General features: G+C 34.9%; 1 protein-coding gene across 1 annotated transcript; it reads right to left on the bottom strand.

The window, feature by feature from the left end:
• Window positions 1–336: 336 nt before the first annotated feature.
• On the bottom strand, window positions 337–11,031 carry gramd2b (GRAM domain containing 2B). The gene is made up of 14 exons (XM_007252430.4): window positions 10,564–11,031; window positions 8,197–8,352; window positions 6,180–6,267; window positions 5,992–6,061; window positions 5,685–5,788; window positions 5,490–5,585; window positions 4,975–5,046; window positions 4,796–4,876; window positions 4,245–4,356; window positions 3,271–3,375; window positions 3,085–3,175; window positions 2,835–2,936; window positions 1,805–1,889; window positions 337–735 (listed from the first exon to the last, which is right to left on the bottom strand). Exons 1-14 carry the CDS (start codon window positions 10,668–10,670, stop codon window positions 697–699), a joined length of 1,308 nt encoding a protein of 435 aa, XP_007252492.2. The 5' UTR covers window positions 10,671–11,031; the 3' UTR covers window positions 337–696.
• Window positions 11,032–12,659: the final 1,628 nt, after the last annotated feature.

Below are 12,659 nucleotides of genomic sequence, written 5' to 3'. Positions count from 1 at the left end.
GGTTTGTGTGTGTGTGACTGTGTCAATATTACACTGGCTAAGCTTTGGTATGGCCTGCAGCCTAGTGTTATGAGGGGTAAACCAGCAACTGTTGGGTCTGTGGGGTTGAAATTCCAGGGCTGGCTGTGTACTTTTAGTTGTGGTCTTTTGCAAGGCATTCAACCCCTCACTGCCCCAGCCTGACCAGAGTTACACAAATAAATGACCAGTATTCTTTGTAAACACATTATTAAAATATAACTACACACTGATTCTCCATCTCAACATCAGCTCAGCTCAGCTCAAGTTACCATTTCTAGGGATTAGTTACCAATCACAAGACATCACACTGAAAAACACACTATAAATATTTTATTAGCAATTCTAAAGTGTAACAAATGACCATAGGGAGCAGACTGTACATATCTGACCTCTGAAATGTTAGAAATTTACAAAAACCGAGTCCTTAGGACCCATTTATACCCATTTTCTCACTAGACAGAAACATTTCTCTTTTCTACAGTACTAGTAATAAAGCTTATTTTTCTTCTTTCTCAGACTAACACAGAGGATTCTTTATACATAATTTGTGTAAAAACAGTTTGTGTGGACCTGAGTAGAGAGAAAGTGTTGAACTATTGCACAGATAAGAATCCTCTTCTTCAAGAATAAGGCTTCAAAGTGTTTTTATTGTAGATGCAGCTTCTACACGGCCAGTCAGCTCTCCTCAAGCAGCTTCCGCAGGTTCCTCTGAATCTGGAAGAACAGTGATTAAATTAAATTAAAACCAATATTACATTTATAATTGTAGATCATCTTAAATTATGAGTCTAGGTTCTGCATTAACATTTGGTTAATGCAAAAAAAAAAAAAAAAAAAAAGACAATTAAATCTCATTTTATTTCAAGCGTATGTATGGCTGCACCTAAAAATCAATTTTAATAGATTTAAAGAATGTTGATTTAGCTGATTTACTTACTAATCTATTAAGTAAACAACATTTTTAGCTATGTGTGTGTCTGTGTGTGCTTGATTCACATAAAAAATAGTAGTGTATTATTTTCTCTTTTAATTATCATCTTTTAAATAGTAATGGACTTCAGAGAATTAAATGCAACAAAAATACCTAGTTTTTACAACTCAGTAAGTTTTTACTGGAAGATTATCATGATTTTTTTCCAAAGACTGGAAATACAACTTAAAATAGCTGTTAATTGTAAATATTTTATTTACGGGTAAAATGTAATGACAGGCAAACGTATTTTGGCCTCAGCATAGTGGAAGGAAAATAATTATTATTTTTAATTATTATTTTTAGGCTGTAGTATCAGGCTGTGATGTTAGTTGAAGCTATTTTGTTCGTACACTGCCACTACAGTAACCAGAACAATATGAAACAGCTGAATAAATAGTAAATATTGAATGATGCCACGTAAAGCTACCATAACAGCAGCACTGCAGAGCTGATTGTTAAATTAGCGTGACTGGTGCCATCTTGACAAAGTGCTCCGCTATAAAAAGCAGGCTAAACATTCCGTTAGTGGATAACCGTACACCTGACAAGGAAAAACCACTAGTGTTTTTCTGTTTTGTTTTTTACTTCCTCGCCTGCACACACCCACACCCAACTGACAATGACACACACCGTGCATGGCATTCTGCTTACCTTTAACAGTACGACTGTACAATACATATACAAAACAAGTTCAGCTTAGTGATTACTGTAAATGATTTCATATATGAACCGATCATGCTGTTACTCAACTGCTTTAACAACAAGGCCAATGTCAAACCACGACAAACCAGTTCCCAAAGCTTTACTTACCTTTTCTAATTTGAACAGGTTTGTGGACAGTTCTCCATATATCTCTGCAGTGATGTCTGGCTGTGCTCGATGATGGAGAGCGTTCCTATAGGAGAAAGCATTTCCAACGTTTCAATGCATATTTTCAGGTGAAAAAACATGGAACAATGGAAGGAAGTCTGTATTCTGAGCAGTTCGTAAACACGTCTATATAGAGCATAAAACGTGCAGATCAAAGTGTCCTGAATGTCAATTTCACCATGAACCAAAACACCATGTTACGCTTAATAAAAGACAAATAGAAGTAGCTTGCTGGGCTTTTTCCGAGCATTGTTTAAACTGTCTGCATGAGTCCAGTCATGCCTGAATGTACAGTAGTACGTGTGTGTATACATAATAAACTACAATGAATTCAGTTTATTGGACAGATTAAGGATGATAACAATAAATCATTGTCTAATTTGATAGTAAATAATTATTACATAACATTTAACATAATTAGTTTGAAAAAACAGAGCCAAATCAATGTACTTTTCATACACTAATTGCACTATTATATGTATATTAATTCATTTGTACACTTTAGGCCTGTCACAATAATAGCATTATTGATTATTGTACAATATATGGACATAAGCTCAATAACTTTGATTATTTATATTGTCCACTGTTTTTTTATAGCAAAGAGAGCCCAATAAGGTGAATGTGGACTTAAAAAGGAGTGTATAATTTACTTTTTATTTATGTACGATATTTAATATTTCAGTTACAATTTGTAAATATTCTTAGTAGATAAAAAAAAATAGGTTTAATTTCATATTAAGGCCAAATATTATGACATCATGATAATGGTCTTTAAATCACAATAACATTGTTAAATGACTATTCTTTTTTTAAATAGTTTATATAAATAGCATATAAATATTTTTTTAATTAATAGTTATGGTCACAGGCCTAGTATATTACTACTATAATTGATAAGGACAACCCAAAATGTACACAGTACAAAAAACAACAACAAAAAAACTCTGAATGAGTCACAGTTACTCACTCATGTGAATATTCTCCAGCCGGGCCCAATGAATTCAGCTTTTGCTCCAGAGCCAGGATCTTGAAAGCCATGTAACATGAGGACAAGACCAGAACACACACCCTGCAACGACACAATGCCTCCATTTAACTCCTTTCACAAAGCAAGACACATAAAGGAAGCAAAAGCCCACAACTTGTTATAACATGCAGAAGCAGCAGAGCGGGTCATTCATAAGTCTTCATTAAACTGCCACATTACCAGTACTCACAAGAACAGATAGATGAATAGAAGAGTGTTGATAGACAGCGGCTGCAGAACCTTCACTTGCTGATCTGCACCTGACACTGCCTTACCAGGACCTGAGTCAGAAAGAGTGTAATGGTGAATAATGGCTAATGGCCTGGGCCAGAATGACGGACCTATCAGAGTGAAATTTCATCCTAAAATTAGATACCATTCAGATGCTTTGGGCTGGAGGCCTGCAGATGAATGTCAGCATGGACTGCCATCTCTCCGGTCTTTATCACGTCCAGAAAGTTCTCAGAAAGCGGTGAATACTCTGAATTAAAGACAAGAAAGAAATTCAATTTACCTTGCCCTAGATTCACAAAAATAAAGGACACAGAGCGCCAAACACTTGGAAAACAAAACAGCTGCCAGCCCTAAACGCTAACCCTACCAGACCCTACTACAATCTCTTCAGCTAACAAACCACACCATGTGTCGACTGAACATTGAGAAGACCTACAGAATACTGAAACACATTATCCAGTAGGACTCTTGTTACAGATCTACCAACAATGCCAGGATTGTCTAGTCTAGTCTAGTGAATGCGGCTACTGCTGGCCATCATGTGATGTAAACCAACAAATAAAACAGCTTTGTTTTTTACCATCAAAACTTTTCTCTAACCAAAGTCATTAACTTCCTATTTGTACATAAAAAAAAATATTCAACAAGCTGTGGCAACTTTCAGGAAATCCATTAGCTGTTAAGCAGTGCTTTTGGCTTGTGCACATATAGTAAGGAAAAATTATTTATTTTTGAATATATAGCAGTGTTTGACTTTAAGCATCTGTTATACAATTGGGCTGAAAATACAAACAGCAAAGTAACCAGAACAGCTGTAATTGAATGTAATTCGATTCTAATGTTTTAATAAACATTATTTGCAGCATTCATCAGTGATCGATGTTCATTACAGGGTGCATTATATCAATGGCATATTCATTTTTCAAAAGTTTGAAGGAACAGGCATGCGTTGTAGGCATTCTACGCAAATCAGAATGATATCCCATTGATCAAAAATGCAAAAATATATTGTTATATTAATTTTGGTCATATGGTCCAGCCCTAACTACTCTGGTTTCTGTCTTTTATGAATATACAGTGTACAGGGTTAAAAACGTATTAATTGAGATAACATACCTGTCATCTTGTCATAGTCTGGGGTTTGAGAGCCCGAGCTGCTGCTCTCCAGCATGTCTTCTCTTCTCTGACGAACCACTCCATCAAGATCTGAGAAATCAGCTGAAAAGTCCTGCAAGTACACACAAACCTCATTATATCTTTAGACTGCATAAATTAAAGAAAACTAGCCACAATCAGTAGCACTCAGTAAAACCATGTTTTTTTTAAACCATAATTTATTCATATATTATAGCCGTTTTGGAAAGGTCAATTCTGCAACAAAGATTAATAAAAGAACATTTTTTTATATGTACATTATGTATGCTTTCAAAAAACTTATAAAGCAAAGGTCAAAAAGCAGAGAACAATGAGCTTTATGTTCACACAGCACAAGGAATATACTGGGAGATTACACTAGGTCAACAGGCACCACTGGACTCCCACATACCACATAACACAGATACTCCCCAAAGGAACAGATACAGCTCTGTTCTTGTAGCATAAAACAAACATAATGAATGGACATAAAGTGGAAAATGTACGTCTGCAACAGGCAAGGTCATACTTACCAGTGGAAGTGATGACGGACAGTCCCCTCTGAAGCTGTTCTCTGCTGATGATGTGATTGGGGTGCTTCCTGTATTGTCCCTCTGAAGTCAATAGAAGTAGATTTGTGTTTAATTATAGAATTACATAGAAAATTACTGAATAAATCTTAAACTGGCTTGAAATGCCGGAATATACTTACATCTAAATGGCTGCAGACTGATATTAGGAACTTATATGTTGTGTCTCGAGACAGGAAAGATACAAATACGTGCTGAAGACAAAAACAGAAACACATCTGTTATTAAAACTGCTATAGAACAGTTTTGGATATATTAAATACAGAGGAAATATAATAACAAAAAAGTGTTTATTTAATAGATAAAACAAATACGGGCAATGGGCCTCATAAACCAATTGTTTTTAAGAGGAATGGTCTTCTTAAAACTCACCTAAGCAGTTTTTACAAAGACTGACAGTAAATTAAGTTTTCTTATTTATGATGTTTCCTCATTTTTCCTGTTTCAGATATTTAGGGGGATTTGGAAAAAGAAAAAAAAACTAATTTTTGTATTATGTGTTACTGCTTCATTCTATTGTGACCCAATGTTTTTGTTTATTAGTTCAAGTAACTTTTATTTACTACATAATCCTTAGGAAGATACTAGTCAATAGGACCCAATGTTGTGTAACAAAAATATTCTGGAGATTACTTACCCTCTCATTTGTTGTAGTGATAACAAGTGCATTTGGTACTAGAATTGCAGTTTTTGTCTTTTTTATATGAGTGACAGAGATAACCGGGATAACAATCTGTGGGATGAAAACAAAACAAATTGTTCATTCCTAAATCTTTCCAGGTGATTAAATCTCAGTAACAGAAACAGATGCATGTTTACACTGGATTTATACCTTGGTATCTCTGCCAAACACTTTGGAATGGAAACAAATCCAGTTATCAGAGACAAAAAGCCTTCCCTGATAAAGAATGTCTTTCTGTAGAGCGCAGGTGTAACCTGAGGACAGACAGAAGCTGTTAGATAAGAGAGAAATCCCTTTGACCTCAGATATCAATTCACTGATATGATTCAACTGCTATCCTTAACACACAGTCTCTGTTTGACTTAAGAGTTAATAAAACTCTAGATAGGCCAGGTAAACATCCTCATGGGATTAACTCATCTACAACAAAAAGGATTAATCATTTTAAATGACTTACTTTGTTTGAGTATCTCATCTTTACTTATTTCTTTGAAGAGCTTATGATACTGGGCATTTGCTTTGGAAAACTGAAATAAAATGGCACAGATTCAACATTAAGTATTTTCATGTTTTTTTTCCATACTAAACACAGATTAGATAAAACAAATATACATAAAACTGTCTATTCATCACTCATATTCTTACCTGGCTGTATCTGGCAGACTTCCTCTCCAGCTTCGACTCACAGTCTGTTGGGCTTTGTGAAAGCGAGGCCTGGTCAACCGGCTTAAACCTTTAAAATAATTGAGAAAATAAAGGTTAAGAGATTTGATATTTACCTCAAGTCACCTGAAATGAAAGCAAAGTATACCATAATTAAATTGTATAATGCTATAATGTATTTATCAGTAACTCATATTGGTCAGAATTTACTTTTTTTTGTGTGGCCCTTTAAGTAAACTTAGATTCTAAACCCCTGTAAATGAACCTCAAGCAAATTTTCTAAAATTTTTTCATCTATGTTGTTTAGGTTAGTTGTTTTTGCTATCTCTGCTGGGTCGATACTCACTGTACTGGGCCCAGATATGTACTTTTGAGAGGGGTAACCAGTTAGAGTTAAGTGTTGGTGTTATCTGGGGTTAAAAGTCTTTACACCACTTCCCCAAAAAACATGTTAGTTTTACGCATTCTACACATATGTGTTTAAGTAAGATACAGGCTGTACTGGAAAAAATCCTGCATACTCAGACAGGTTTCCAGAAATGAATATCTAAATGAATTATTTGAAATCTAGCCTTCTATTTTATTGGAAGGAAGTGCTGTTTTCAGGATTGTCCGAGTTATCAGCTGATCGCACATTTGGGCTCAAGGCTCTGAATTCATATAAAAAAATGTAGGATATGGATTTAAAACTAAATTAAATTTAAACAAACCAATTGAGAAACACTGTTTGTTATGGGCATATCACAGTACATGACACAATCTGTGCTCACAATTTTCTTGTCAGAAATATTCCCAGGCACAGACAGTCAATTCCCTCAACATTAGATAAACTTAGCAAGCAACACTATCAGTTTATCAGCTGCTGTTGCTGTTCACACACAGTACCTTCTCAGCTAGCTTCTGATAACATCTTTTTGTCACCTGTACAAAACCTTCAGGACCAGATAACAGTTAAGAGCCTGAGGAGCAGAAGAACTGAATCCTTGTAACTTTAACATGAACTCCCCCTTACATGAGCTTCCTTTTACAAAATAAAGCGGCTTTAACTGGTCAGTAAAAGCGAAACCAAAGACTAAAGTGAAGGCTACACCTGAGGCGAGGCAGTGAGCATCAGTGATGGTCTGTATTGTAAACAAACCGACTAACTGACACACATGCACACAGTTACATAAACCTATGTTTGCAAGGCTTGCAAACTGTCTGCTGACGCAGACACGTATGGAGTGTGTTTAACGATATGAGCCAGCCATCCATACGTTAAGTGACAGCCTCAGCGAGTACTTTCAGAGGACTGATATACTGTGTACATCATCAATCACCAGCTTTAGACCAATTTTAATTTTATCCTGAACAATAAAAACCCTGCAAATTTACCCAGAACACTACTTAAATTCTACTGTCTGATATTTCCACACACTGTTTCACACAAAACCTAATTAACCAGAATTAATTGTGCTGTCTCTGTAATTAAACACACAGTTGGCCAGTATGTAAAAATGCATGGTGACATACTGAGATGCAACAATAACAAGTACCTAAAACATATTCTATCTCAATATATATTGATACTGAATTAATGTTAACCCCTAAATGTGGCACTACTAAATATGCTAAAAATAGGCTAAACATGCCACTAGGTATAAAGATTTAACTTTTTGTCATCAGGTTTATTTTATTTTATTTTATGCAATTTCCATCAAGCACGAACACAGACAATCAGACATATTTGATATCAATAATTTGCCAGGGCAAATTAACTAATAAGTAATGGAAATCTTTGGTCAATGTCTGATTTTTAGGTACATCTTGAAACAGTAAAACAGACTGCAAATATCGATAAAATGTTATTAACAGTGGTGTAAGCAAATATTTATATTTTAAGGTATTGTGATATTTATCATGTGGTATCATGATACGTTTTGTATCACCAAGTTCTTGCCAGTACAATGCTCTACCTTTAACACTAGTACCCTATAGCTGATACTTAATCCACACTCACCTCATTAGAGCTGTTTTCTTCCTGTTCTCTGAGAGATCAGACTCAGTGTCCACAGACAGCTGGGACTCAAACACTGACTTCCCAGCTCTTCTCTGCCTCTCCTCTCCATTCTCTGCCTCGGGACTGGAAATATTTGGCAGGTCCACAACAGCAAACCTATAAATCAGATTTTGTCAGAGTTAAAAATAGTGTGGAAGCGAAATCAGACACTTACTTTCCCACATTTTTTTTTCCATACCTCAGCATCGTCATATGGCATTATACTTTTATTTTCCTTTGAGTTGCAATTTGAACTTCTTGATGGAGAAAGATACTGACAAAAAAAGAGAGCTAAGTAGTTAAATTATTCCTGGGTGGACAATTCTTTAAAATTAGGTTTAGCTAAGTGAAATATTTGTTAAGAAAATCAGATGCAAATGTGGAATGGACCGACAAGGTTGAGCAACATATGTGGGGAGAACATCAACATTTGCAAGTGAACTAAAGGAAAATATAGTAAAATGGCAGCGTATATTGATGGAGAAATGTGCAGATTTTATGTGTAGAGTTGCATACAAGGAGTGAGTAACAAGGGCATTAGTGTTCTAAATAACTAACTCGACATAGGTTAGCTTGCAGCCCTCTTCCTGCCACTGATGAGAAACTATCACTCACTTATTCTGTACCTACATTTTAAAAGGAATCCTGAAAAGTAGGAGATATAATGGTATTTATATCTCTGCAGAACTGTATAGCTATAAATGATATGATCCTGTTCCTACAATATGATAATAATGACTATCAGATTATGAAACTAATCACTTAACTTGAAAATTGTCATATATATTAACAAGACAAAAACACTTTAAAGTAAATAATACATATCTTCTGTTAACGTAACTTACTACGCAAAAGAGCCCATGATGACATGCGTCACAGACCTTTCAAAAGGTGGGGAAAGTTCCACACAGCACTCTCAATCATGGTAACTCAGTATATGAAAATGAGTGACAGTGACATATACTGAACATCCTGAGTGTATCAATACAGGACAGTGTGTGATTGAGAAAAAAAATAGCTTCTTTTAAAAGAGTGTTTTTGCTTCTACAGGTCTGTTCCAACTATTTTAACAATTCAAATGGTTTATTTAAATGGTTTATGTTCCATATAAATTTTTGACAGGATTTATTGCTCTAGAACAAAATCTTGAAACACAAGTTATAAAATTGTTGAGGTGTCATTTATGATACATCAAGAGTTTAACCCTCCATTACATGAATTATATTTTTCAGGAGAAAATGAGTAATCATGAAATTAAGGTACGGTGTGGAATGGAATAATAAGCAAAAATGTTTACACTCTCTTTATCATAATAAAAAATAAACATGAATTTATCTGATTACACATGATTGAATTTAGTATCAACATTCAAAAATGGGCCTTGACTTTTAAACTGTATTCAAATACACTGATCATATCAGCGTGTGGCTTATATAGTTTAGTTTATTTTAGTTTAGTTTATCAAAGTTACACACTTTTAAGCAAAGTCACAATAATAACAGTAATGAAAAATAAGTGCGGATATGCTTTCACACACAAAATAAAAGAAAGAAAAAAAATATATATTCAGTAATCAAAACTTCTCAGTGTCATAACTGACCGAAAAGGTGTAGTCCGAAGCTATTGCTTAATTTGACTACCCTTTTGAAATACTATCTTATAGGTTAGCCATCTTGTACAGTGAACTTTTACACATAAATGATACAGAAAAATGTAACAAAAAAAAGTTAAATAGTTACCAGCTAGCTATTGCATGTGTGTATAAGCATATAAGTTAACCTAGCTAGCTAACTATTTTGATGTTTTCTTCAATATTGTAAACTAGTTAATATGTTTTTAGATATGAATTGAGACATTAAAATCTACGTATTTTATTTACTTTTAGTTTAATGTATGTTTCCAACCCTGTAGTTAGCTGAATTTACTGTTTAAATAATAAATGCGTAGCTACGACCCATAAAAAAGAAAGTTCCACACCATAAAAGGCTCTATCTGTTTAACGGTAGTGAGCGCAGCGCAGCTCAGCTGGGAAAATAAACACCAGAATCTCCTTTTAGTACCTTTGCTGGCTGCCTGGGGCGTCGGATATATTTTTTAACTATACACATACTGAGCCCCAGACCCTGTAAACTGACATTACACGACTATTTTAGGACTTTTAAACTGTTTCTGCTACAACAATGAACTTCGCCAAGTAACTTAAGTCATGATAGCTAACCTTGCTAGTTAGCTAGTTAGCAAGCTAGCGGCCCTTTTCCACAGCAGTGTTCTAAACTTATCTAGCTAGAGAACCGATAAAAACACGCAAGGAAAAGTTAGTTAACCTACTTGTTCTGAATTCTGGAGTCTTTTCTCTCGGTCCTGATGGGTTTACCCAGGTCCGGAGAAGAAAACGGAGTCTGGGCTCTGTCTGCCTGATCGATCATAAGCACCATTTTCGCAAGGGACTGCGCTCGCCTCCCCCGCCTGCAGAGCCCAGAGTCTCTTCAGAGAAGTTCAGACCAACTCTAGGCACAGTTCCTCCAAGGGGTTAAATTTGGGAAGGAGGTCCTTATCCAGGAGCGAACGGGAAATGTCGCCCTCTTCTTTCACAACTGGGAAAGTCCTTAATTTCGCGTCTCTATGTCTGTTTGACGAGCTGTAATAACGAGCTAAATAAAAGTAGCGGCTGTGCTCCAATAAGCGCTCCGTTGAAGTCAACTATTGCTAATCAAAGCTGCTTAAATATGACTTATTTCCAAGCGTTTTCCATTTATTATAATCCAATCCAATACTTCCATAGTCCGCCCAGAGCTGTGCAGCTACTTTCCTCACCAGCAGCAGTAACTAATGTCTGTAGATGATAGCTAGAGACTTGCTTGTTAAACAGCTATATATGCATATCTATTTGGGGGGCGTGTCTCAAATTCACACATTCTTTATGAACTACGTGCCATTTAGCTCTTTTCTCATGTACACAAAGTGAACAGGTTACAGTTATCTTTAGAGATAAATGTATAATGGGGTATATAGGTTAGCTAATATAGTAAAATTACACCAGCAGTGACCTACAAGTCCTAACTAAAGTTTTTTACTTCTAAAACTCTACAGATTACAGATGCAGTTTTAGCTACTAGTAAAATCTAGATCTCAGATATCAGCTATGATATTTTAACTGCAGTGATAATAATGATGATATCACTAGGAATTACATGGTAGATATATGTAACTACAGTTTATTTTAGTAAAAAAGAAAAGAAAAGAATAAGTAAGTATAGATATCTGTAACTGGAGTGCCCACTAGTAAAAATAAACAATTATGCAAAAAAACAGTAAAAAATTACATTAAGGATTAATGTAAAGGATATAGTATATTGTCTAGGTAATGTGATTGGTCAGATTGGATTTATAGATCTGTAGATTTCATATCTGATCTCTGGGATTAGAGTTTCTAATCTATAGTTTTTTACTAGGGTTAAATCTGAATTAGAACATTTCTAAATCAGCTTGCCACAGTATGTCAGTCATAGTATTTAGCTTTCTGATTGGTTAAATATTTCAACATACCAGGCAAACCAATCCAATATAATGATAAATTATTTTATTGTGATTAATCTGAGGCTGAGTAGTTCTTAAACTTTCAGTGTTTCTGTAAATACTTTTGACTCCTTTATTACATTATCGTTGTAATTGATTTTGTGTGGGACATGAGGTTAGTTTATGTGCCTAGCATTTTAACCTGTGGTGCTTATTACTAACTTTTCTTATGTTGAAAGTCTGCATGATGAAGCTTAGTCAAAATCCTAAATAGGCTGTTTTTACAGACAGTATTTTAGATTAACATTAAAAAACACTGCTTTCTTGTGGAAATTCAAATTGTCTCACCTCTACAGACAACAACATCTCACCTCATACTGGCTATCTGTTGTAATTCATTCATCTCCTGTTCATTAACAGGGTAATAAGAAAACTTAGCAGACAGTTGACATAGCATTAGCATACTTTCCTGTCCCTACAAAGTTATTCTGTCCCTAATAATCCCCCAAATTAGCAAAATGGGGTTCATATGTTTTATTCTGCTGGAAAGTAAATTATACAATTTTTGGTCATAAATAAAGCACTGTGTTTTTTTAGCCCTCAAAATTATTACTAACACTATTCCAAACTACACACAAATCACTTTGTATTGTCACCTTTACACTTAAAGCATGTTATATTTCTGTTTTGCTTGCTTTTTCTGTAACCGATCTAATCTAATTGGCCTAAATGTTAGAAACTAAGCAGTATTATCTGAGAAATTGGACTTGTGAGACTTTAGGTATAAATGGTTGGTAAAATAGTGCATATACTGTGTGTTAAAATGATGACAGAAATGATAAAAATACATAATTATAAACATGTGTAGGATGCTTATGTCATGCTTCTGCCCTGACCTGTTTTAGAAT

This window comes from Astyanax mexicanus, chromosome 20 (genome assembly GCF_023375975.1).
Source record: "Astyanax mexicanus isolate ESR-SI-001 chromosome 20, AstMex3_surface, whole genome shotgun sequence".
In the NCBI taxonomy this organism is placed as follows: Eukaryota; Metazoa; Chordata; class Actinopteri; order Characiformes; family Acestrorhamphidae; genus Astyanax; species Astyanax mexicanus.
This window is presented reverse-complemented; position numbering and strand designations above follow the sequence as displayed.

Bases quoted from the DNA above. Each gene is read 5' to 3' on its own strand.
- gramd2b (XM_007252430.4), bottom strand. From the start codon at position 10,670: ATGGTGCTTATGATCGATCAGGCAGACAGAGCCCAGACTCCGTTTTCT. The intron at 4,877-4,974 runs GTAAGTATATTC...TATTGACTTCAG, and splicing joins CAGTCTGCAGCCATTTAGAT to AGGGACAATACAGGAAGCAC. The intron at 3,376-4,244 runs GTATGTTATCTC...TCTTTAATTCAG, and splicing joins AGACTATGACAAGATGACAG to AGTATTCACCGCTTTCTGAG.